Below are 27,098 nucleotides of genomic sequence, written 5' to 3'. Positions count from 1 at the left end.
ATGGAGCCCGCGGAGCCGCTTCTCCCAACGGTAAGAGCCTGATCTCTGGGTACACTTTATTTACGCAAATGGGTGAATAGTTCAGAACGCCTTTCTAGACTATCAAGATCAATCTATGTGATATAATGAAAATACAAAAGGAAACATGTGAGCGAAGTGATTGAAAATGCTGCATTTTTTGACGCAAAGGTTGAATATCCCTCCGCTGGGATTAGGTAGGCCTATCTGTGGCGCTTTGAGCGGATTATAGCTCAAAAGCGCCACATCAATCATCAATCTTGTAAAATCATTGATAGATTTGTGAGTCAATATTTAACTACACTATTTATAAAGATGGTCTGAAAGTTATAGGACAAGCATAACTGTTGACTGAACTGTTGTTCAGTATTTTGCTGCATGCTTCACAAAGGCACAATAAGTAAGTGCTGTTCCAATACCTTTTGCTATATACTTTCAGACAATATAAATTCCTGTTGTGACAGATTTCCTATTATTTAGCAATTGTAACCACCAGAAGTGATCTTATAACATCTTGTGATGTAATTAGGTGATAGATTAAGGTTCATATAAAATGCAGTGAATGGCCTGGGCTGTACAAATAAACTAATAAACCTGTTGTTTATTAGTTTATTTTTCTATTCCTTTTTTTTAAAACATCTATTGCTATTTGAGAGGTTGAAAGAAAGTGGTAAAGGCCATTGATCCCACTGATAACTAGAAAGACAATCAGAGATTGCAGACCCTCGCCTCCAAAAGACTATTGGATCTTGTGAGACAGTAAACAGGGCTTCCGGATCAGCGGGGCCAAACCTGCTCTAGCTTGCTGCTCCGGAAAGGGGAAAGATACAACTTTTACGTTGCACCCCTGAAATGAAATGAACGATCATCTTCGCTTGGCAACTTTTAATTACAGTCCTCGGTTCAGTAACGTCAAGTAATATTTTTGTCTCCTGCGTACTACAACACACCTTCTGGACTCTTTTTCCCATAATGCCATTGTGTCCCTCCCTCTTAAAGTGACACTCCCATGTTACCTCACAAGCACAATTCCAGACGTAAAAATAATTCTAGAATCTGGATCCAGATCCGGATCAACGCCATTCTCGGGAAGGACTGAGCCACGGACAGAACCTTGCTTGTGTAAAAACTTCAAGGTGATTGGGCTACTAGTTTTTGAGTTATGCGCGCGGACTCACAAACAAACAAACGGACCCAATTGCAATACCCTCGCCTACCCTTCGGCGAGGGTAATAAAGAATTTAAAGTCTCACAAATCTCAGAAAAAGATTCACAGTGCTTTTTCTGATCCTTTCAGAGGAAATTATTTTTGTCATTATCCATTTCCTGTCAAAGCAGATGGTTTTTCCTCTTAGCTGAAGGTTTTAGGCAGGCATGCTGTTAGATTAAAAGTTGTTTTGCCCTGACAGTACTTTGAGAGCCACATGGCATGAACATTTAAGCATCTAAAAATAACATATCACAGTTGATCTTCTTATTTGAAACAGAAATGTCTAAATTTGATAGTAATTGTGCATTTAATTCCTTTCCAGATGACACAAAATACTGCACTACTTGAACACACATCTTTATGAACTCCTACACCTGACAAATCAAAGCTTTGTATTTTTTTCAGGTCAGTTCTTCCCTCGGCTCCTCCATTGGGTTTGGCAGTTTGGTGAGTTACTGAACAATCCCTGGATTGCTTAAAGCTGTAATAAAAAAATAAACATAGAAAACAAATTCTCTGGTGGAGGTACAAAAACAGTCTTTGGCATGACCAGGTTCATTTGAATTTACAGCTGCAAATAGTTTTATTTTACACACATGTAGTGAGGAGAGGATGCACAAGTATGAATAAATCAAGATGCTGCTGGGCAACAGAAATGACATCACAGCTCCAATCCCACGATGAGACTGGTCGCTCTCTCGATAGATGCTCAATCACAAATTTCATTTGTCTAACACAACAGAAGGGCATCGGCAGATACCAGGCATGGTGTGAGCAGGACAGCAGGGGTAAACTGCAGGGTTCAGATTTTAGACTGTCTCAACTGATCACATAGCAGAGCACACAGAAGGAAAGCTCATGCATTCTGAAAACCTGGAGGCTCCTTGGCTCTTCAAAAATCAGGTATGACATCGCCACTGTTGTAGCAGCATGGCTCGTGCACTCACTGCCGTAACGATGTAACGCACCTGTTCAATAGAGGAAATTGTTGCGGGGTTACTGTAACAGAAGGGAATGTGTGTCCCACAGATCAGAATTTCTGGACAATTTGTACATTTGAAATGTCCTAAACGAGCATGAATTCAATCCATCTTGCATGTTAGAGATGAATATTAAGTCTGCCAAAATGACAGCTCGACGCTGTAAGATGTCAAGCCTCTTTAAAACGTTTTAGTCCTAATGTGTCCTCTCACAAGACGTTGAAGCTTAGAGCAGAAACATTACAGGATTATGGTGCCACATGAAAGCCTGCAGTTAATGATATTACTGCCACTGATGATTCAAAAATGTCCTCAGCCATCTGTGGGGATATGTGACGCATCCTGTGATATCACTTCATTTGTGTGGTTTGTCATTCTTAGACAGGATTTTTGCTGGTGAGTAAAGCTGTCCTACTTATGTGCTAGTGTCACTTCCTAGAATCTCTGTCCAATCAAAGTGGCACAAAAGCAGAAATCCCACAGAGCAGCTTTGTGCATGGGTGTGCTGGTTTACAGAACCGTCATGGAAGTTGTTTAAAGTTGGCTGCTATGAGGGATATTATGGGAAAAGTTCCTCCCTTGAATTTCTCCCCTGAGAAAAAGATATTCTATATAATATCATAATAAAATATACCGGTAATCATAAAGTGACTTCACTTTTTAAATTATACATTTAGCTTTACTCTTGTCTTTGAAGTATATCTGAATCTTTATTTGCTTAGCGTAAACAACAACTCTATTATATAAGAAAAAAAAACCCGATGCTTCTTCAATCTTTGGGAGCAGATTAGGATTTTTACAGTTCAGGGACTAAAAAGGGGGCAGATTTTTCCCCAGAGGGGAACTTCATGCCAACATTCATGCACATTTCCTGATTCAGTTACTCATTCCTTGTTTGGCTCTAGCCGAACATTTGGAAAAATGGTTAGGGTTGGTTAATTTATCCATCCATCCATCCATTATCTTCCGCTTATCCGGGGCCGGGTCGCGGGGGCAGCAGCCTAAGCAGGGAAGCCCAGACTTCCCTCTCCCCGGCCACTTCCTCTAGCTCTTCCGGGGGGATCCCGAGGCGTTCCCAGGCCAGCCGAGAGACATAGTCTCTCCAGCATGTCCTGGGTCTTCCCCGTGGTCTCCTCCCGGTGGGACGTGCCCTGAACACCTCCCCAGGGAGGCGTTCAGGAGGCATCCTAAATAGGTGTCCGAGCCACCTCATCTGGCTCCTCTCAACGCGGAGGAGCAGCGGCTCTACTCTGAGCTCCTCCCGGATGACTGAGCTTCTCACCCTATCTCTAAAGGAGAGCCCAGCCACCCTACGGAGGAAGCTCATTTCAGCCGCTTGTACCCGGGATCTTGTTCTTTCGGTCACTACCCAAAGCTCGTGACCATAGGTGAGGGTAGGAACGAAGATCGACCGGTAAATCGAGAGCTTCGCCTTTCGACTCAGCTCTCTCTTCACCATGACAGATCTGTGCAGTCCGCATGACTGCAGACGCTGCACCGATCCGTCTGTTGATCTCTCGCTCCATTTTTTCCCTCACTCGTGAACAAGACCCCGAGGTACTTGAACTCCTCCACTTGGGGCAGGATCTCCTCCCCGACCTGGAGGGTGCACTCCACCCTTTTCCGACTGAGAACCATGGCCTCGGATTTGGAGGTGCTGATTCTCATCCCGGCCGCTTCACATGCGGCTGCGAACCGATCCAGTGAGAGCTGGAGGGCACGGCCTGATGAAGCCAAAAGGATCACATCGTCTGCAAAAAGCAGCGATCCAATCCTGAGGTCACCAAACCAAACCCCTCAACGCCCTGGCTGCACCTAGAAATTCTGTCCTTAAAGGTTACGAACAGAATCGGTGACAAAGGGCAGCCCTGGCGGAGTTCAACCCGCACTGGAAATAGGTCCGACTTATTGCCAGCAATGCGGACCAAGCTCTGGCACCGGTCATATTGGGAGCGGACACCCCGCATGAGGGGGTCCGACACTCCATACTCCCGGAGCACCCCCCACAGGACTCCCCGAGGGACACGGTCGAATGCCTTCTCCAAATCCACAAAACACTGACTGGCTGAAAGGAAAAAGTCAATGTTAAACGACCGGTCGTTGACTTACTGTAAAGCATAATTTATCCATTTTTGCAGAATATCTGATCATTTCGATTCTTGTGAGGTGGAGTGAGGGGGTTGTTGGTTTACATAGTGCTCACATAATCAATGAAGTACAGTGAGTATATGACCCCCCCCCTAGTTATGGCACTTTTGTGCTGCGTCATGCCCTCATTAGCATGCTTTGCTTATTCACTGTTAGAGGCTGTGCACCATAGCTGTGAATTTTCACGCCTTTGCTGTTTTGGTGTTCAGAATTCATCATGTCAGAATGACTTGTCAAAGGTTTATCCCTACTTGCACTGACAAATAATGATTGTGATGATTTTCCTTCTTACCATCTACTCCAGGGGTGGGCAAACATTTTGCCTCGCGGGCCACTATCATGATAATTTTATGAGCAAGCTAACACTGACTACACAAAACATTTATATTTGTGAACTGACTTTAATCAAGTAGATCTCTCATCTCCACCGCTGGCAATGACTGAACGTTCTGCTGCAGGTTTCTCACTAAGCTGTCTGTGTTTGGCTGCTAATCAACTGTCATCGCATGCAGAATACTCTGAGGCGATATTAATATGTCGGTTCTGTAGGACGGGAGGATTTATGGGAAATCTCTCATGCTCAAAGACTATATCAACATTTTTTGTGGTCCTTCAGCTTGTTATCAGCCTGGGAAATGTATACATCCTTCTGTAAATAGATGTGGGTGGTAGAAGAGGAGGCAAAACGGAAACAAAAAAGTAAAAATAAAAAGACTAATTAGGGAGTATAAATGTTAATTGACCAACCTTTTATATCAAATGAAGCATTTTCTTGTGCTTGGGTTCAGTTAACAACAATAGTCGACTTTAATCAAAATCTTAAATCGTAGATTGGTGACTTGCTGTTCTGTTTTGAGAAAGATGCTATCATATTCATAACGCCCTTCTTTACTGCAAGATAGCAGCAACATTTTATGTTAAAACATTCTCTTCATTGATTACACACCTCTGAATGGGATAAAATGGCTGGAGAGAGTTAGGAAAACTCTAACAGTTTAGTGTTGATATGTTGCAGTATTTTCTACCTACTGTGCATCTGATAATATTCAGAATCAGAATCAGAATCAGAAGTGGTTTATTGCCATTGTCAGTGAGGGTTCACAGACTAGGAACGTTTCTCGGTGAAGTTGTGCTACATCTAACATTAATGACAAAATACAAAAACCATACAAGTACAGACACATCAGCAGCAGCCGGAGTGGTTACACAGATGTGTACTAGCAGCAGCAGCAGCATTCTGAGCAATGTTTATAATATTACATATTAAATACGTGTCTCTATGGGTTTGCCTGATTTGTCCAACAGAGGAGTGATGATGAAGCCGTGGTTGACAGACGAGGGACGAGATCCCAACAGGGCACCAACTTTGAGAAGGAAGACCTGGAAGGTAATAGACTCTCTATGCATCTGAAATACAGAAAGCTTTAAGCAGTGAAGTTTGCTACAGCTAAGTCCGCCTACTCCGTCCTTGCGACTGCTGCCTTCCTCTCTCCAGCTTTTTCATAGCTGAGAGATAAGAACTGTGGATGACTTAACATCAGCATTTTCATAACCCCTGAAAACCAGGTCGATCAGGATGAAGATACAAACAGCGTGATTCACTGACTTTGTTGTTTGTATCCGCTTCTCCAGACACACAGTGGAACAAAACGCAGCTTTTCAGCTTTCGTTGAAGCTCTATGCCTTTAGCGGGACAGTCGATTGACAAATACAGGATCTTGATAGAAAGACTTTACATACCTGACATTGTTAGGTGTGCGTACTGTCAGACGTAAAAGTGAAAACACATGAACGGCTCAGAGAAGGGTTTATATGCTCCACACAGCACAATAGTGATCAGGATCATTGTTAGGCTGCTCTGAGCTATGTGAGAAAAAAATATCTCGGTTAGTTCAGGTTTAAAAATCTAAAGTTGCATAAAATATTACACTAGTATGATACTTATTTTAAGAATGCAAAAGTGGTTTGAAGGGTTTCAACATGACAGACAGATTTCAGAGCACCTATCTGCTAGGTTTTGCTTTTCAACATTGCATAATATCTGAATTATTTACTCATGTGATACATATACACACATTTTGGCAAATTTGTTTTCCATCAGTGTGGAGAGTACTGCATGTACTGCACAGTACGTGGCTGTCTAATGACATACTGCAGTGAGCCGAGTGGGCTGACTTACAAATTCAAACAGACATGTTTTTCTCTTTTGCTCTCACTCATCATTTAATACCTGCACAAATATGAGCATGAATAAAGAAACACAATTGTGCAAAGCAACCGGTAAAATGACTGGATGCATGAGTTAGCTAACAGGCAGAAAGAAATGCACACAGTTGCATAATCATTTTGAAACAAAGATAGTTCTTAATTATTAGAAAATAACATGACATTTTACTTTAATTATATGTGCTTGTTTAGGCCATGCTTGAAAATATTATTTAACTATATAAGGCTTTACTGGACAGATGTATCGTAGAACACAAAGCCAACAAATTAACTATTTGTCAGTATGGACCTAATATGAAGTTTCTTTTTCATAATCATCATTCTCAGTCCTTTTTTTGGACCAAAATGGACCAAATGAAGGTCAGGATGTCCTATTAGTTCTAACATAACTGGACACAAGATAATGATTTACCACAGTCAAAGAATATTTTCATGAAGATGATGCGGTGATGACATGGTTAGAAAATATATTTAATAATGTGTTTAAGTGGTAAATTAAATAAAGTAATTAACAAAGAAAGCAGTGGCTTTAGATAAAAGCCTTCTTAAATACATCCTATCCTACTGCAATTCATTTCTAATGAAACCAAATGTCATTACTAAAGCAATGACCTTATTTTAATGAAAGGAAAGTAATACTATGGTTCATTTTATAGACATAACAGGTTGTATATTACCTGCATTATATAGAAGCAGTAAGCATTATATTTTTATACCCAGAAAAACACTCCGTATTAAGGGGTAACACAAACAATTAAATCAAAATGAGGTCACTCCAGAGATGAAAACCTGTCTGCATCATGACCACTGTTGTTCATAATGAACACACACACACCCATACACACGCATACACACACACACACGCACACCCACACACCTACACACACGCAAAACGCACACACACACACACACACACACACACACACCTACACACACGCACACACACACACACACACACACACACACCTACACACACGCACACACACACACACACACACTAAACTGTTTGGGATATGTTTCCAGGTCACAGAACTCTCTATATTGGGGTTCACGTTCCTTTAAGTAGTATCAGGCACCATAGCCATCGAAGGCATCGTCACCATGGAAACAAACACAGGAGGAGGAGTATTGATCGGGCCTCAAGCTTGGTGGAGGGAACAGAGTCTCCTGTTTATGGTATGTGTCCACAATCTTGGATTTTACTCACCTAAAATACTAGAAATTGCCGTTTGAACTTGACGTGTTCTTTATAATTCCATGTGTTTCCAGATACTCCCTCCCAGAGAGTGCAGTTCCTGTTGGGCACTGAGGATGATGATGAGGAACATATTCCTCATGACCTTTTCACAGAGATGGATGAAATCTGTGTGAAACATGGAGAGGATTCTGATTGGAGGGAAAGTGCCAGGTATGACGAAGCCGACATGACATTAATCTCACATCTACTCCTAGTCATGACATTTCATTACTGAAAGCGGTGATTGAATGGACCAGGCATGCACTTACACTGATGAGAGATATAACCGTCTGTGAGGTCTGTGTTCCTGTTTACACTAAGTAATTCAAATTCGTTGGTGCAATTGAAATACTTTCATTCACATCTCTTAATCAAGATTTGATACATAATATTAATATTAAGTATTTATATATACCGGTATTTGAATTATTTTATGAATAGTCCTGATGAAAGGCAATAATGAAGGGCAGTAAATGAGGAGAGAGAGAGAGAGAGAGAGAGAGAGAGAGAGTTGCTAAATGTGTGGAGTGAGGCGTCCAGAATGCAGAAGCCTTGTTATTGCAGCTACAGCAGATGGCTGTCCAGATTGTTGTCTGCTGGTTTGTACTGACTCAAACTGCTGCTGCTGCAGGTGGCTGAAGTTCGAGGAGGATGTTGAGGATGGAGGAGAGCGATGGAGTAAACCCTACGTAGCCACTCTGTCTCTACACAGTCTATTTGAGCTGCGGAGCTGTATCATCAACTGCACTGTGCTGCTCGACATGAGGGCCAATACAATTGAAGAGCTTGCTGGTAACTAATCTGAAATGAGCAATAAAGTTTTGTCAAATTAAGAGCCACCATCATTAATGCTAGAAAAAGACACAGTTTTCTCCTGAGCTGATTATGATCCAGAGCCGGGTCCAGGTGTGCAGAGTAGTGGATCGTTATGAACTGCTTTTCCTTTATTGTTTTGATTAATTGATTACTAATTTTCATGATATTGCCAAGTTTTTAAAATTTTGAAAAAACTGAAAATGTGTTAAAGTTTCCCTCAGCTTTACCTTAACACACAAGTTCTTCAAATCCCAGGCACAACTTTTTGAAATGTCCTGTCAGGCCTGGTTAGATAAGCGTGCCTGCAAACACACGAAAAACATGTAGAGATATTTCAGGTACTTTTTATTTGATTTGATTTGCCACACTTGTTTTCTTGCTACTGTGAATTTATGTTTGTCAACTAGAGATAGCATCAGACTCATTCTTTGCTCTGGACAAAACCTCCAGAAAGAGTCCACACAGATGGATCCAAACCTCATGTGTGTGTCTGCTTTAGACATGGTCTTGGACCACCAGGAGCTGTACTCACCTTTGGGAGATGAGCTCAGAACCAAAGTGCGTGAAACACTGCTGAAGCAGCACCATCACCAGAATCAGAGGAAGCTGGCCAGTCGCCTGCCGATCGTGCGTTCCATTGCTGACATGGGTCGACGGGCATCGGAGCTCCATCTTGACAAGACTGGTGAGAAAATCAGGCTTCTGTGGTACAATTCATCATTTAATAACACGTTTCGCACTTTGTTTTTCAACTCTTTTTCTGGAATTTGGACCATGACTATGATCAGTTAGGTTTAAGTGTGGATACTTAGTAAATATGCAATATGTGCAATATGTGCTGATATATAAGCATACGGTCTTAATTTGCATATCATCCATCATTCTTACTTTAGTACCGATTAATTCCACCATCTGCCCACCCACCTGCCTCAGCCCCACTGAATCAGCAGGGGCTGCTTTAGACCGTTCGTCCTCGTCCCTTTACCAGCATGCACGTAAATAACATTGTGGTAAGGCTTATTATCAAGAGTTGTGCTGTGGCTGGAAAATTTCAGGTCAAAGTTGGCGGAGCAAACATGCTAAACAATGTTCAAAAATACATTTAATGCTGTTGTATGTTGTGTTGATTTACTCATGATGTAAGAATAATTGGGCTGAATCTTGACCTAAGTTAATTCTAGGACAGGCTTCTAATAGAAAACATTATTCCCTATAAAACTGAGGAGAAATGTCTTCAATAAAAATAATGTGCTTTTTATAATATAGAGTTTTGTCAACACTTAACATAACACGTTTCAATGCAGAGGACACCGAACTAGTTTAATAGGTAATGGTAAAACACCAATCATTGTAACATGAGACAAAGCTGAAAAATCGAAGTGGTTTCATCCGAAACGGCACCAATAAAAGCTGGCCTCTGACCATGATACTTGGATCGCTTGTCTTCCGTCCTCAGGATATCCTGCGTCCATTGCTTGTTTAAATTCATACATTTAATGAAACCATCAGTTACAGAAATGTTGCATTTTTGTTATTGTTTCATTTAATCCAGATCAGATGACGTTCCCCCAGTCTCACTTATCTGGACCTGAGGTGAAAGGGGACACCAGCAGAGAGAACAGTTCCGTGGACTTTAGCAAGGTATAATACACAAAGTATATAGTATAGTTAGACTGTAATAAATACTGTACTGTGTTAATCAAGATGTTTGTCTTTTTACGTTTAGATGTTTGTCTTTTTACGTTTTCCTACGACAAACAGGCGTGAATCTGCAACCCAGATTTGGATAAGCAGAATTAGAGATGGCACAGAAAGATTAATGGCTTCATTGTCATGGGGCTGCAGCTTGAATAGAGTGGAATGGGTTTTATAGTGGATTTGGTTGTCTGTGTCAAGAGTGATAATGATCAAGCTGGTGGACCCCAGAATGCAGAGAGCAACAGTAAAAACGCAACACTTTATGAATATATATAAAAAAATGTGAATACAGAATAAAATCAGAAAACGCAAAATCACTCTACAAAAAGAACGAAGGCTTGGACTGGTTGAGGTCCCAGAAAAACGTTAACACAAAATACAGCCAAAACAAAATACTAAATGCTAAACTAGATACAGTGGGCAGGTGCTGGAAAACAATACCCCTTCCAAAACAAAAACAATACGAAAAATCTTATGGTCATGGAAGAGAAGGCAGAAACACGCTGGAAGTACATACACAAGCAACGGGGAAACACGAGTTGGCAAAGGAGACGACATTTCATAGACTGGCACCGGGGCTTGAGCAGGGCAGGGTTTAAAGGTCACATATTATACCCTTTTTCCACAAGTTAATGCAGTTCCCAGGCACTTAAATATCTGTGCCAGTCTTTGGACAAAATAGCAAACAGATGCTGCAGGACAGCGTCCGTCATTTCTGTCTCCAACAGCTCTGCCAGAAACGCTCTAAACCCGGAAGCAAAAGTACGTTCATAGCGAGCACACACACATGCACGCTACCATGGTAAAGGGACGTGAGGGACATTTTTAGCACACAATAAAAAAAAGAGCAAATTTTGGTCACAACATTACAACAAAAAATAAACTTTATCCACTCTGCTCTTCTTCTTCGACTCATGCAGGAGACAGGGATTGTGCGGAGCGCAATCAGAACAATGTTCAAGTTGTCAATATCGCTTTAACATTTAAAAGCAACATCTTCAGTACTCAAAAAGTCTGCATCAAAGAGTGGGAAGCAAATGCAGCAACTGTAAGAGGATCACATTCACTAGATCTGGTAAAACCTTTTAATTTGGGGTTTAATGTGAGGATAAACTGATATAATCATGATGCATTTATAGAGTGCATTTTGAAGCATCAATGATCTTTTCAATGGTCTTTTCAAGGTCTTTTATGTGATACTCAAACACTCTGCTTCACGCCCTCTTTCAGATTGACCTTCATTTCATGAAGAAGATCCCTCCAGGAGCTGAGGCTTGTAATGTCTTAGTGGGAGAGCTGGAATTTCTGAACAAACCAGTGGTAGCGTTTGTCCGTCTTTCACCGGCGGTCCTGCTCAGTGGACTGACAGAAGTTCCCATCGCCACAAGGTTACTGCAGCCTAACCAAGCTAAACCCCTTACTAATGTCTTATTTATCCTGCCAAACATTTAGTTAATGTGTAGAAATACATATTCTCCATTGCTAAGATGGATGCACAACAACTGGGCTACAGAGTGCATGTGGTTTGGTTAGTCAGTTGATTGTATTTGGCCTTAAATCACCCCTGACTTTTACTTTGATTGAGGTGTAATTACATTTAAGCAACACAGAATGTCTTCCTTGGCCAGAGACAACGTTGACAGTGTTCAGCGTTCGTGCTGATCAACAGACATGAGTAATCCTACAGCAATCACAATCACTCCAGCTCTCGTTGGCAGTGATGAAGAGTCAAGGATACTCAACAAAGGCTTTTTTTCCTTTCTTCTTCTTCTTTGTCTAACTTGTCTGCATTTGTACTCAACAGTGACGACATACATGACGTCAGTCACTGCTAGAGTTCTATCAAATTTATTTTCAAAGGCTTTGTTTCCAATGTAGGAAGCTGTTTATACTATTTTTTTAATTGTCATCATACCCAATCTGTATAACTGCATCAAAACTAAGAAATGAATTTCAATTCAATTCAATTTTATTTTATTTATATAGCACCAGATCACAACAGAAAGTTATCTCAAGGCACTTTACAGGTGTAGCAGGGAAAGAGCTGCAGGGTAAGACAGAACCCAACTTGTCCCACAAGCACTTTGGAGACAGAGGCAAGTAAAAACTGCTGGAACAGTAACTGCTGTTACTGCTCCTCTTGCTTCTTCATCACGCTATTTAACTAGCCGCCAGTTCATCGCTGGGCCACATGTAGACAACACACACAATCACACCTATGGACAATGTAGTGTAACTGATTGACCTAATTTGCATGTTTTGAGTGTTGGAAGGAAGTCGGAGAACCCGGCGAGAACCCGCGCAGGCACAGGCAGGACATGCAAACTCCTCACAGGCCGCAAGTCGAATTCGAACTTGTGACCTTCTTGCTTACCACTGTGCCACCGTGCAGCCCTCTGTGTTTACAGTGTTGTAAAAATGAATCTCCCTGCTGTCAATAAAAAAAAGAAGTCTAAAAGTAAATTTAAATGTAATATAAATGGCATTAAATTGCATGGTCAGCAGGAATCAATGCTTCTAAAAATCACTTAATACCTTTAAAATATCTAGAGATATTCTTCAATTGGTATTACCAAAAATAATTCAGGCCCTATCCTTCAAAGTGTCACCCAACCCTGTTATTTGATTCATCAGGAGAAGAGAGAAATAAAATCCCATTATATGGTAATTTATTACAGTACAGGCCGTCCAGTGTGATCTTAATCAGCACTTCTTCTGGCAGCATTGTCTCTATCTTATCATACTGTGAACAACAAGGCAGGCGTGACAGTGATTTACTGGTTACTGGGATGTTCTCTGTCGTCCTGGAACTTTCTCACATTTATCACCCACATAGACCACAGCTGTTAATCTTTGCATCTGATAAATGGCTGTGTGGTCTCCCTCTGATCGTTGTAATGTTTGCTCTACATTTGAGAGGTTGATTTTGAGGCATTGTTGATAATGTCCATACTCCATACATTAATTCCAGTCACCCATTTCATACATGCACTGCGTTCGTATTACATCATGGTTCCTTGAAGCGCATGCTCCCTCCTGTGGTCGGTGGTTTGTTGCACAACCGTCATATTTTTTTGTGTCAAGTGAGAGTCACAATGATTTAGTCTTGTGAAGTAATATTACGTGAGTTATAAATAGGTATTAATTACAAATGTTGTAATTGATGAACTAAGGATTTATGTATGCAGATATAGATAACATTCAGAAAACTAATAATCAAAAGTATAATTTGTACATATTAAATATTTGCAGTAAATATTTGTATTGAAAGGCTTGTTTCTTGTGCCATCTGTCTTCTCAAGAGATTCTTCAAACACTGACACTTGAGGAATACAGGGAAGTTGGAGTAGGATTTTTTTTCAGGGATTCAGGGCTAGTATTTGATACCCTGATGATTCGCCAATGCCAGAATGGTGCCCCACCACCTGCCAAGGCTGTCTAGGGGTAAAATGGTGTACATGTGGGAATTGTAGGGATGTGCTCATGGATTTGGAGATGAAAGGCTGCATCAAAGAACCAATCCAACCTATTAAGCAGCTAATACACTTTTCACTATGCTGCTTTGAATGATGCTGCCACATTAGAAATGATGAGAATGTCCTTTGGTCAAATGCAAGAAAATTCAGTAGCTTTGTTTTAATTGGATAAAAACAGTATTATAAGTGTGCCAAATAGCTTTTGTAGATCATAAATTGAAGTCAAAAACTGTAGATGAATGGTTGTAATTTGCTTAGAAGCCTAATGGTTAGGCTATAAGAGAGGTGATGGGCGACTATGGATATCAGGCTAAATTGAACATAAATTGAATTACCTGAGTGGAGAAAAATAATTATTGAAATATGGATTTGGTTCACTTTGTTTGATTACCTATATTATTTAATGTACAGGAAAACAAATTTAAGTTAATACAGCAGTGACCCATTATCGTAAACAATAGATGGACAGGAGAAGGAGGTTATAAGACTTTATTCCTTAAGTTAAGGTGTTGAAAATGTTTTTCATTATAAGAATTTTCAATTGTATTTTTTGTGACTGAGTTTGAATCGTTGCAAAATGTGTGACTGTGTGAGTGACATGCATAAAGCATTTTTTACTCTGCTTCTGTGAGGGTATGTAGTGTTTCTATTCCTATTAGTCTTGAACACATAACAGGTCAGAGGGTTTAAACTGATGTAGTTATGTGATTAGCTTATGAGAATCTGAAGTGACAAAGCCAGACCATGATAACAGAAAATAAAGACTGGACATGCAGGAGAGATGCAAAATTATCAGGATAGAATGAGAAAATCTACGGTTCAGGTGTACCAAGAAATCGTCTTCCTGACTAAATGTTTTCAAAAGTTTATTTTTGTTCTGTATGATTCCCATAACATGCATCATTTGACTCAAATTATTTGAAATTAATAATGTATAATGATGTACTGTATATAATACTAAAAAATATATGTGTATTTCTTTTAGGTTTATTTTTATTCTTTTAGGGCCCTTAGGTAGAGGACCTCAGTATCACGAGATTGGAAGATCAATTGCAACACTGATGACTGATGAGGTAAGAATTCACTGGATAAAGTCTATTTTGTTTGTAATAATTGTCGATGATTTTTGAACCAAGACGAATATAAAATTGATGTTGATTTCCTGCACACACATTGCATAAATTCACAGTTTGTCAGCGCTCACCAAATCCCTGCAGTGACAGTAACAGAACGTTTGTCAGCATTAGTCAAACATCATGTCCTCCTTTAATTTCAGCTGCCATCCATTATCACTGAGGAAAACATGGGATTTGGTTAGACCAGAGGTTGGCAAACCTTTTAACTCGGGGGGTGCGACAATGGGTTCTGAAATTTGGCAGAGGGGCCGGGCGAGGAGCAGATTGATGGAGTATTTGTGTGAGCTAATATAAATGACATGTAAAAGCCATTACATGAAAGGATTTGGCCTTTTACAGGTAGCATTACAGGGAAAAGGTAAAATGAATGAGGTTTAATTATAATAAAATTTAATTTAATGATATAATTTGGACAAGTTTGGCGGGCCGGATTAAGTATGGCCCCCGGGGCTTGGTTTGCCCATGTCTGGGTTAGACCAAAGTTTGGTATGTGCTACTTGGACATGATGAATCTTTCTCTTGTGTGACATTTTGAACCAGTAGTTAACATTGTTGTTCTTTCAGTATCCTGTCCTTGATTCTGTCTGTGTTTTTATGGTTTGCTGAGTTTGGAGCAGACATGAATGATTCAGCATGTGTTCAGGGTTACACAGGAGGCCCCCATGTTTTAAGTTATTTGATCTTCTATACTTTGTTGTCTCCAGGTTTTCCATGATGTTGCCTACAAAGCTAAAGACCGCAATGATCTGATTGCCGGGATTGATGAGTTCCTGGATCAAGTCACAGTCCTGCCTCCAGGAGAGTGGGATCCATCAATACGGATAGAGCCACCCAAAAATGTGCCATCTCAGGTTAGCAAGGCTTGGTTTGTGGGTTTCTTCATTAACCTTCAATCACTATGATAAAGAAGAATCCAACTGCTCTGGTTCGATTGTTAAACAGGAGAAGAGAAAGAAAAGCAACATTTTATCTAATGGAACGGTAGAGGGCCATCAGGAGGAGGAGATCGGTGGACATGGGGGTCCGGAACTGCAGCGTTCTGGAAGGTAGCGAAGCTGGTTTGATATTTAATATCAAATATGCCTTTACACAGAGCATAAGAAATACTAAATACATATATTTTATTCTCCTGTGTTTATTTGAAAGCCCTTTGGTCACCCCTTGGACTTAAATATTAATACATTTTGATTGATTGATTGATTGATTGAATATGCTATTGCACCTTAAAGCAAAGGTCTCATGATAGTTTGACCATCCCAGTATGACTCCTGCTCCCTGAAAGCAGGAGTCATACTGGGAGATCAGCCAGTAAATCGATGAAGCCAGTAAAACAGAAAAAGGGAAAAAGAAAAAGAAAAAGAGAGCAAGTTTTAGTTGTGTGTATAAGAATTAGGCTTTCCAAATGAAAGCTAACGTGTACTGCTATTACAAACATTTTAGTTGGTCCTTCATCATGAATATTTCCCATGTAAATAAAGGCATCATTGACATCTTGTTCATATTTCCAGGTGGTTCGGTGGTCTCTTGCGAGACATCAAACGCAAGGCACCCCGCTACCTGTCCGACTACACAGACGCTTTCAGTTTACAGTGTGTGGCCTCCTTCCTCTTCCTCTACTGTGCCTGCATGTCCCCTGTCATCACCTTTGGAGGACTGCTGGGAGAGGCAACAGAAGGACGCATAGTAAACCCCATGCTCAAGTTGCACACAATGCTCTGCCAAGGCTAGCTGTGTACTTCTGTAAACTGTATTCACCATTCATGAAATGAGAGCAGACAACGGCTGTTGTTCAAAATGGTGATGACTTCTAAAATATCAATCTATCAATGTCTCTGTCAATTTCTGTTGGCAGAGTGCAATTGAGTCTCTGTTTGGAGCGGCGCTGACTGGAATCGCCTATTCCCTTTTTGCTGGTCAGCCCCTCACCATCCTGGGCAGCACAGGACCGGTGCTTGTATTTGAAAAGATATTGTTCAAATTCTGCAAGTATGTCATTTTCATGTGTGTGTTAACATCAGTCACGTCACTGAATGACCAGTGATTTCAGGTTCATTGTCAACGTTCATGGTTATTATCATTACATTGATTGGCTTGGTTTGGACACAAATGAGCTATCTCTAATCGAGTCTCCTATAGGCCCTTAATTATTCTGATTAAATATACCACTTAATGTGATATTGATTTTTGTCTTATACACTTTATTGCAAAGAGTATATAATCACTACATAATGTGTTTTGTATGAATATCGTCTCTTTATCCTCACTCAGGGAGTACGGCTTGTCCTATCTGTCGCTGAGGGCCTGTATCGGTCTGTGGACAGCTTTCCTGTGTCTTGTTCTGGTGGCTACAGATGCCAGCACCCTTGTTTGTTACATCACACGCTTCACAGAGGAAGCCTTCGCCTCACTCATCTGCATCATCTTCATCTACGAAGCGTTAGAGAAACTGATCCACCTTGGAGACCACTATCCCTTCAACAAGAACAACAACCTGGACAAACTCACCTTGTACTCGTATGCGGACACTTGTCCTCGCACAGCAACATACTGTTGAAAGCCGTTTTAAATACATTTCTTTGAGGTGCTGTAAATCCCTGATTGATGAGGGATTTATTTTTAACCCAGATGTTCATGTGCTTTCACAGATGTTCATGTGTTGAACCTTCTGACCCCACCAATCTAACTCTGAAGTATTGGGAGATGAATAATGTCACAGCGTCAGAAATCTACTGGGAAGCACTGGAGACAAAGGTACCACCCACCTGGTTTAAAATTAAAATGAGGAAAACAGATTTGACGGCCATGATGTCACACAACAGCAGGAATCTCTGAGTTACAGAGACTGACTGAAACACATGTGGGTTTTCCATCTTGAACAGTCATGCTCTCCCAGATGGAGGACGATGAAAAAGAGAGATTAAATTCTGGATTATATTGTTTTACCCATTGAAAATTATAATGAAATATTTTTTACTCATTTGACTTCTTGTCACGGTGCTTGTAAACTTGGCTTGTAACAACATAGGGATCGGGTTAGTTGCATTAATGGAAGTGTATTGCACATTATATGTAGGTTATAAATAACCACCCACTAACTGTTGTTTCAGGATTGCATTGAAAAGCGTGGCGAGTTTGTGGGCAGCGCCTGCGGCCCTCATGGACCCTTTGTTCCTGATGCCCTCTTTTGGTGTGTTATTCTTTTCTTCTCCACTGTCATCATGTCCGCCTTCCTCAAGGAGTTCAAGTTCAGTAACTACTTCCCCACCAAGGTACTATTCTTTATATACTAGTTTAACATTAGCGAGCCCCTTATATGAAGATGCATCTATGACAGCTGAAAAGCATGTTTTTTAAATATGTAGCATGGTACTATGTTACCACCTGATGGTAAAATACAGGTACTGCAAGGATATTTAAACCCAATGTTTGAGATTCGATCTGGTAAAATAAATGATACCTCATTTAGGGGCATTTTAATTTGTTTTGCTCTGTAATAGGTGAGGTCAACTATCAGTGACTTTGCTGTATTCATCACCATCCTTACCATGGTCATAGTGGACTATGCCCTCGGGATCCCATCTCCAAAATTAAAGGTTCCCAGTGTGTTTAAGGTGAGACAGAACACAAAATAAATTATTTTGTTCACCAAATTGCACCATCATTCTTAACAATCAGATGAGATGCTGTTTATAAACAACAACACTTTGTAAAATCAGCCAACGAGAGATGATCGAGGGTGGTTCATTAACCCGCTGGGGCCCAACCCCTGGTGGACAGCAGTCATTACGGTAATCCCAGCTCTGCTTTGCACCATCCTCATCTTCATGGACCAGCAGATCACAGCTGTCATCATTAACAGGAAGGAGCACAAACTGAAGGTGATTTCCCGTCACAGCTTTCAACTCTAGACTGGTTTCAAATATTTTTTTTCCCAGCTTTACTTACTTGTACTTTCTCCTATCAGAAAGGCTGCGGGTACCACCTGGATCTCTTCATGGTGGGGGTGATGCTCGGTGTGTGCTCCATGATGGGTTTGCCGTGGTTTGTAGCAGCCACCGTTCTCTCCATCACCCACGTTAACAGCCTGAAGCTTGAGTCAGAGTGCTCTGCTCCTGGGGAGCAGCCCAAATTCCTTGGAATCAGAGAGCAGAGGTTTACCGGGCTGATGATCTTCACTCTCATGGGCTGCTCCGTCTTCATGACGTCTGTGTTGAAGGTCAGATTCTGATTCTTTGTAATTAGTACATTTTGAGTAATTCTTATTGAATATAATACAGAGTATCCCTCAGAACGATATACATATGGGCAGCATGGTGGCCCAGTAGTAAGTGCTGTCGCCTCACAGCAAGAAGGTCACAGGTTCAAATCCGACTTGTGGGCTTTCTGTGAGGAGTTTGCATGTTCTCCTCGTGTCTGCTAGGGTTCTCTCCGGGTTCTCCGGCTTCCTCCCTCCACCAAAACCATGCAAATTAGGTGAATTGGTTATGCTAAACGGACAAAGCGGTCCGGAAAATGATTGAATATATATATTTATTGATTAACTGTCGAATGTACAATGTATGTAAAATGAAGGATTTATTGACATAACACCGACTGTAAATTTTTCTTCAGTTCATCCCTATGCCTGTGTTGTATGGAGTATTCTTGTACATGGGAGCATCTTCTCTCAAAGGCATTCAGGTAAATTGCTAAAAACCTCTGTGTACTTACTGCGTGTCTTTCCTTCACATCTTACTGTATCACTATATTAAGAAAACAATGATACCCCCTAGCATTGCAGTACATTTGATCAGAGTGACTGGAATGGAATGCTTCTATTGTCACTGTCATCACAGTACAAGTACAGTGCAACAACGAAACAAGCTCAATGAGTGAGCATCGGGCTGCAGCAATTAAATCACGCCGCCAACACCACTCTCTGATACCTTCCCTGGTTTTAATTGATTAAATGTAACTAACCGTTGAAAGTGGTTGATTATGTATCACACAATTTTCAATCATCTTAGGGGCTGTAATTACATAGGTTGTTGTTCAGTGTGGATGAATTTCAATTTCTAGATGCTTTGGATCATCTTTTGAACCTGTTTTTCCTCCCTAAACCATGACAGGGAATTGGCTCCATAATATCTGGCTGCTGAGATCAAACCTGTTAATTAGCCGCCAGTGTGTTTCCAGTATTTACAGAACACCTGACGGTGATTTACTTGCTCTGTTTACTCCTCATTTTTTCACGTCGCCAAAGTGTTTCCTATAATATGTTTTAAAAATATACAGTTTAGTTGTAAAGGTAGTTACACAGAGAAACATTTAGCTTGATAGATGACTTTCCACCAACCATTCAGTAACTATACTGTACTGCTGGGTTTGTAATCGCGTAATGCAAAAGAAAAAGCTTACAAAATGATGGCCTTGATGCTGACACGCTGCAGAGCTGCAGATATGGATGAATACCTAACAAAATGATAACAAAATCTCTGTTTGAGAAGGCTCACTAGCAATGATGAGCCTACAGAGAAATATCATCTGAATCTGCAGCTATACCCAGATGATGGAGTTTATAGCCGTGTCAACATTCAGCTGTCCAGCTGCACCTATTCTGCTTTTTCCACTCAGTAATTGTTTTTGGTTGCAGCAGACACATGTTTTTATGAAAATGCACACAGAGAGCAAAACAAATTGAGAAATTCTTGGACTGCAGGCTTGTCTTTTATCCCCAACAGTTCTTTGATCGTCTGACACTGTTTGGTATGCCGGCTAAGCACCAACCAGATTTCATCTATCTGAGACATGTGCCTCTGAGGAAGGTTCACTTCTTCACCATCATCCAGCTCACCTGTCTGATTCTGCTCTGGATCATCAAGACTTCCAGGGCTGCCATTGTCTTTCCTATGATGGTGTGCAAGAAGAACACACACAAAGAGTCTAAAACCTATTTTGTCCTTCTTGCAACCACTAGTATTTGCGTTTTACTCATTCAAATTCATCCTCCTCCATGATTATAATAGATGATGTTTCAATCTATCGTATTAATTCTACAGGTGTTGGCTCTCGTGTTCATCAGGAAGCTCATGGATTGTGTCTTTACCAAGAGAGAGCTGAGCTGGCTGGATGACCTCATGCCAGAGAGCAAGAAGAAGAAGCTTGAGGATGCAGAAGAGGTGCTGTTGTATCCTATCTCTGCACTATTTCATCACATCTGTTAATATCATTTACATTCAAACACATTTAAACTCGGTTTCATTCATGCTTCAGGAGGAGGAGCAGAGCACTGCTGAAGAAGACGATGGGGAGGTGCAAGTGCCTTTAGAAGGGTACAAGTAAGTTATATTATACTCACAAAGCTGCAACACTATTTTTTAAATACCATTTCATGCACAGCACATTGGCTTCTGTTTTCACAGGGGGATACCCATCATCAACATCACAGACGAAATGTCAAAAGGTTCCTTTGGAAATACTTGGAATGCCAACAGCTAAGATTCTTGAGAGGAAGACCTTAAAGCACTGTGGTGAAGCATTCTACACTTATAAGTACACAGAATAAATAAAGATAGAGCAGTTAAACATCTAAAAAAAACCCTACAACTTAGAAAAGCAACTGGCCTGACTGAATTTACGGAAACTTTACAGGGAACATTATCATAACCTGTACAGGACACAGGCACACTATTTAAACTCATACATAAGACAAATGTCATTTTGCAAACGTTGTTAAAAATATCCTTAATTCATTTGCATTGTTTAATTATGTTTTGGCGTTTTAGATTTAAAGGAGTTTGCAGATAAATTATGGTTATAACTTTTCACACACACACACACACCTACGCACACACACGCGTGTGACATCAGCTTCCAACTCTGAACAGCATATTGAAAAAGTGAATTTATCAAAAGGTTTACTGCAGCGTATAACTTGTTAAAGCGTAAAAATTTAAATGATAGCAAAATATACTTGACTCAAATACCCAATTCAACAGAACTAATATGGGCTTTTTTGTTATATTAAAATTGAAATTTTTTAAGCTTCATCTACAGCTGTCTAAATTCCAAGATCTAGTTCACATTGGCTGCATGAAAAAGGAGGGAAACATGACAGTATTAACTACCAGTTGAACTTTTTGGCACAAATGTTTTCAATAGTTACGTTACTTGCAAAAGGAATTGAAGCACACCATCCAACTTGCAAAATGACATTTATTTGTGATGTGACTAGAAATTCATCTAGAAAAATAAAACATTCATTCAAAATAGCTTACTATTAATATAACAACTTAGTTACGCTTTTTTCAAACCTAACGACATGGGTATAAAGGTCATTCCAAGGCAGCAGTACTGCCTGTAATACAATTAAACTACTTTTACTTCAGAAAATAATCTAAATGCCTGAAGGAAAATCATATTATTCACTAATAATTATCTATCCATGTTTTTTTCTTGTACCAACGGTTCAGTTACAGTATTTCATAACACTGATGTCCGAGATGACAAGTGATGAAGATGGAGAACAGTTGTTGTGAATCTTTGTCCCTCTCCCTTCTGGGTGTCGGCATTTTATGCTGCTGTTTATCAATCCTTCAAGTTTAGTCTTGTAAAAAGAAAGTTCATAGCTGTGTTATGCATCTAATATGTCACAAATATTCTTGCTTGTTTTTGCTTGTTCTTGGTTGCTTGACCAGTGAATTCCTCTGTTTCTTATTTCATTATTCTCATTCAATCTTACTTATTTGTGTATTATTCTTATTCATTCTTATTTCATGAATGTCAAATTTATTCCTTAGTGTGTTGCTTAAATTTAATGTAAATTAGGGAGGAACTTCTGGTTTTTGGTGATGACGTGATCACGTCAAATTTTTGTCTTGCCTGTATTTGTATAAGCAATATTTTGTAATTTTGGTACTTTGGAATACCATTCCTCAAAATATTCTTCACTTCTTTATTTCTATACTCATAACCTACATTTATCTCTTCTTTTATTTTTCTGTAGACGGAGATTTCATTTTGAAATCAAATGTGATTTTCTAGGCTGGACTGAACGGTACAGACCATATCTGTACACACAGTTTCTGAAAATCTATGATAAACATCTGTTACATGAAGACCACCTGAATACCCTTTTCCCACATTTCTTGTCTCTCATTTGGCTATTGTCGACTCCATGTCAGCATTCTGACTAGTGGGAATAAATTCTTTGAGTTGATACACATGTCTTAATTTGTTGTGGCGAAAAAAAAAATCACTTCTGTTCTGTTTGCTAAGAATATTTTGTAGCCAAACAGACTGTACTGTAATTGTTAATAATCTAATTTGTTTTAATGTTTGTATAAAGTTTAGACAATCCCAAGAGTTTCTTTAAAATGCATTTCATGCTAAGTAAAGTAAATCACATCCAAAGATTACGACGAACCTGTAAAAATGGAGCTGAAGAACAAAGCATTGATTTATTTAAAAAATGTACTGAGAAAATATATTTTTATTATGTACATTTTGTCAGTGCTACTTTAACTTACCGTAATAAATTGTATGGCCATTCTTTTTTGTCAATGACTCATTTCTGCTGCTTCCCCTCCGAGGATCCCAGACCTGAACCCAGGATGTCTCAGGACCCATTTGCACAAACTGAACACATTCCCCGGGTGTTTGTGTGGGGTTTACTCATTGTTTCAGCTTCTTCCACAGTCGGAGGCATAAAGAATACATTTTCCTCTTCTCTATCATAGGGAATGCACGGGGATAATGAAACTCACAGAGATATGGTCCCACCCTTGGCACCGACTCCTATATTCCAAGATGTTATGACTACATCCCCTCAGCTCCTAATCACCCCCCCCCCCCCCCCCCCCGAATAAGATCCTCCACCTGATCTATTCCAGGTCTCATTCCAAATAATAGACACAAAGCATTCATGCAGCAAGGTTCAGGATGCATCCTCACCATGCTTTGTGTTTAAAATCCTATTGAGCCCAAATCACAGATTAATCTGAATTAAATTGCTAAGTGATTATTTGGAGCACATGGTAGAGATATATGTCACCAATGAGGCCAGACTAAAGTGTCCAATTTCAATCCCAGGAGAATTGCCCGACAAATAGACTGAAGTGGGCAGAGGTTCTGGGATTAACCACCAGATGGTTTGATGTGCTACAGACGACAATTTAGACAGGTGGCACATCCCAAAGCATTTCAAGCTGCTGGCTCCTGTGAATTGCTGTTTTTGTCTGAAGTGCCAAGAGAAACTTCAGAATGTAAATCCAGCCATGTTTTCTAATGAGTCAAGGCGGTTGACAAGATTTAATGTTATTTCAATTCACATAATCCTCTTTGGCATGCTGTCAAAGCATCAATGAGAAATCCCTCAACAGTGAACAAGTGACAAGTGACACACGCCACCTGGTAGAAATCCCACAGCACACGAAGCTCCGCCGCTGCAGGAGAGTGACTCGCCAAGCATTTGGTTTCACTGGGAAATAGGATGAATTCATCCTATTATTTTTTCAATATCAAACGTTTCTCTTTATAACCAACTCTCACGAGAGGTTCAAGCATTTAATTATTGACTGAAAGCATTGAAGTTTGAATACATTTGAATCTTCTTTCTGACACATGAGTGCAAATCCTAGATGAGGTCAAATCCAGGGTGAGAAGAAAGCTCAGGATAATGTCTTGCATGGAAGGGAGCCTTTAAGAGATATACAGAATTCTCCCGGTTCAAGTTGTTTCATGGGCAGACCGGACTCACCCAGTGCTCGATTCTATCACATGCAGTATCTCCATGGAGAGTTACCCATTTTCATTCTGCCAAATGCTATAAAATGAAGATCTGCTGGACAAATCTAAATTATCATGATAGAGTAAATACTACTAGTAGTAGTAGTAGTATTTACTCTATCATGATCTACTAATAATAATAATAATTTTTCTTCTAATTTTGATTGGGTGGATATAAATGTGTTTGCGCCTGTGTCCAAGATGTGCTTGCATGTAGTAGAATGTAGCTCTACTCTAGAGTAGATCAAAAAGTTGTGCTTTGCCAAAACAGTATTTCAAATATGTCTTCAGTTCTTAAAGAGTAAAATCATACATTGTACATAATTCTTTATTGAAAACTAAATGTGACTTTAATCTGAATGTCAAGAAAATCTACACACTCTACTGAAGTTGCATTTCAGATCAACAAGGTGATTTTTACAGGTTTATGTGAGAGCAATAGTGAACATACTAAAACCTTTATGGACAGATTTAATAATCCAGAAAGAAATAAAGACCTCAAACAAAAATGATTGCATTTCAACAACAGACCCTTCAACCACTGAAAGCCAACAGAGATTCTGATGAGGGGTTTAATTGCATGAGCAAGTAAAAAGAGGATAGTACAGACTGTGAAATTATCAATCACACAGAGCCAGCTCCATTTGATGCTACTCTCTTCTGCCTCTGGCAGTCTTCAGCCAGGACACAAACTCTTTTACTGCCAGGTCCTGCAGGTAGGAGCTCACATCACTGGTGTAGGTGCCGTCTGCATGGCGTCTAAATAAACTCCTGTGGAAAAAGACCACATTTAGGTGGTATTTGATAAAGTATATCTTTGAGTAATCTGTAGTATTTCTGGAATCAAAGCTGAACGAATAAAAAGAACCATGCCATAGAAATAAAGTTAGACAAAATACAACAGACCTGATGCTTCTAAAATATAATTAACGGGATCACTGACTGCATCGAGTCAGTAAGGAAAGACCATACTCACCCGTTTCTCTTTGAGTTCTTCAGCCATTGGACAAAGTCTTGTGCTCTTCTTGTCTCCAGGTATTTACTGTAGTCATTGGAAAATGTTCCCTCTGAATGTCTCTTCAAGTTTAGGCTTTCGATGGGTTCAGTCAGCCACGAGTTTTCATTAAGAAACCTGGAAAACATGGAGATAATTAAAATGTCAATTCAGCCATTGCCTCTTCCTATCGTCTGTGCTTGCTGGAATCCTCACAGTATTTACCGTTTCATCATTATCCCCTACCAATCATCATTGAATCACAATTCAATTTATTATTAATAATAAATGTGCATTTGGAATTTATTGATCATGTGATTTTTGTTTTTTTATTTGAGTGCTGAATAGGTTCATTTGCAATATGCAGTAATGCCCTGAATTAAGTTTGTGCAAACAGTTTCTGGTAAATAAGAGGTGCCCTGTTTTCAGTGGAACACACAGTAATTCCATCAAAATAGCAATGTGAAACCACCAGGAGCTTTAGAATAAAGAGAATTCAGCATAAATATAAAGATACCAAATATCATCCTAGTTGTTAAAAACACACCCTTTTGCTTTGAAAAAAATTATAACAAATCCTCAACAATTGACCGTATTGGCTTTATTTGAGCAGCAGATGTTTTCCTTAACAGATGATGCCTCACTTGCATCAAACCTGGAACTGTCAAGCTGCACAGCATTCTCAATCTAAAAAAACAAGTTTCACAGCCATCTCAACAAAAAACAAAACACTTACATTTATTTGAAATTAATAGAAAAAATAGAATCTTTAAAAACAACAACAACTGGTCATTGATTTTCTACTGGATTATTTAGATGCATAATTTAAATGTTTGAGCAAATCAGCTACGGCAAACCTGGTTGGATGGATCAGTCTCTGAAATGGATAAACTTTTAACCAGACACTTGCATCTTTTCTTTTTCAAGATTCAAGATACTTTATTATCATTGTGCGAACATAATAAAATCGTGAGACAATCGTGAGACATAATAAACCAACCAGGTTTGCTGTAGCTGATTTGCTCAAACATTTCAATTATGCATCTGAATAATCCAGTAGGTCTCGGTAGGTTTTAGGAAAATATGAGTGAAAAAAAAATTGAACTTACACAGAGTTTTGTTCTGGGTCCTGATCAGCCATCTGCAGGCTGCTTTGGATGATGATGAGGAGCAGGAGTCCAGCCAATGAGTGAGCGCCTTGCATTGTTTGACCTGCTGAAAAAAGACAGAGATTCTGTGAAAATATTTTAATGTAGAAAAAAATAAAAAAGATATGCTCGAAAGGAGTAAGGTGTTCTCACCTGTGCTCCTTTCTGTCGAGTATCAGATCGGAAATGTAAAGTGCGTTGATTGGCTCTCTCAGCTTCTGAAGCTGCTTCATTGCCCCCTCCTGA

The 27,098-nt window shown here is 39.9% G+C and overlaps 2 protein-coding genes across 2 annotated transcripts; one reads left to right on the top strand and one right to left on the bottom strand.

Moving 5' to 3' along the window:
• Window positions 1–21,422, top strand: LOC137912832 (sodium-driven chloride bicarbonate exchanger-like). Its single transcript, XM_068756963.1, has 23 exons — window positions 1–30; window positions 5,662–5,743; window positions 7,852–7,990; window positions 8,451–8,611; window positions 9,135–9,320; window positions 10,188–10,276; window positions 11,564–11,721; window positions 14,795–14,882; window positions 15,650–15,796; window positions 15,888–15,991; window positions 16,454–16,628; window positions 16,798–16,931; window positions 17,214–17,459; window positions 17,591–17,696; window positions 18,053–18,214; window positions 18,443–18,556; window positions 18,662–18,823; window positions 18,910–19,161; window positions 19,557–19,625; window positions 20,666–20,839; window positions 20,984–21,103; window positions 21,198–21,262; window positions 21,347–21,422. The coding sequence occupies exons 1-23, from the start codon at window positions 1–3 to the stop codon at window positions 21,420–21,422; spliced, it is 3,039 nt and encodes a 1,012-aa protein (XP_068613064.1).
• A 3,903-nt stretch (window positions 21,423–25,325) lies between these two features.
• Window positions 25,326–26,908, bottom strand: LOC137912840 (glucagon-2-like). The gene is made up of 3 exons (XM_068756970.1): window positions 26,814–26,908; window positions 25,687–25,842; window positions 25,326–25,481 (listed from the first exon to the last, which is right to left on the bottom strand). The coding sequence occupies exons 1-3, from the start codon at window positions 26,906–26,908 to the stop codon at window positions 25,361–25,363; spliced, it is 372 nt and encodes a 123-aa protein (XP_068613071.1). The 3' UTR covers window positions 25,326–25,360.
• Between the last annotated feature and the right edge of the window lie 190 nt (window positions 26,909–27,098).

This window comes from Brachionichthys hirsutus, unplaced genomic scaffold (assembly GCF_040956055.1).
Source record: "Brachionichthys hirsutus isolate HB-005 unplaced genomic scaffold, CSIRO-AGI_Bhir_v1 contig_916, whole genome shotgun sequence".
NCBI lineage: Eukaryota > Metazoa > Chordata > Actinopteri > Lophiiformes > Brachionichthyidae > Brachionichthys > Brachionichthys hirsutus.
Note: the sequence above shows the minus strand (reverse complement) of the source record. Positions and strands in the feature narration are given on the sequence as shown.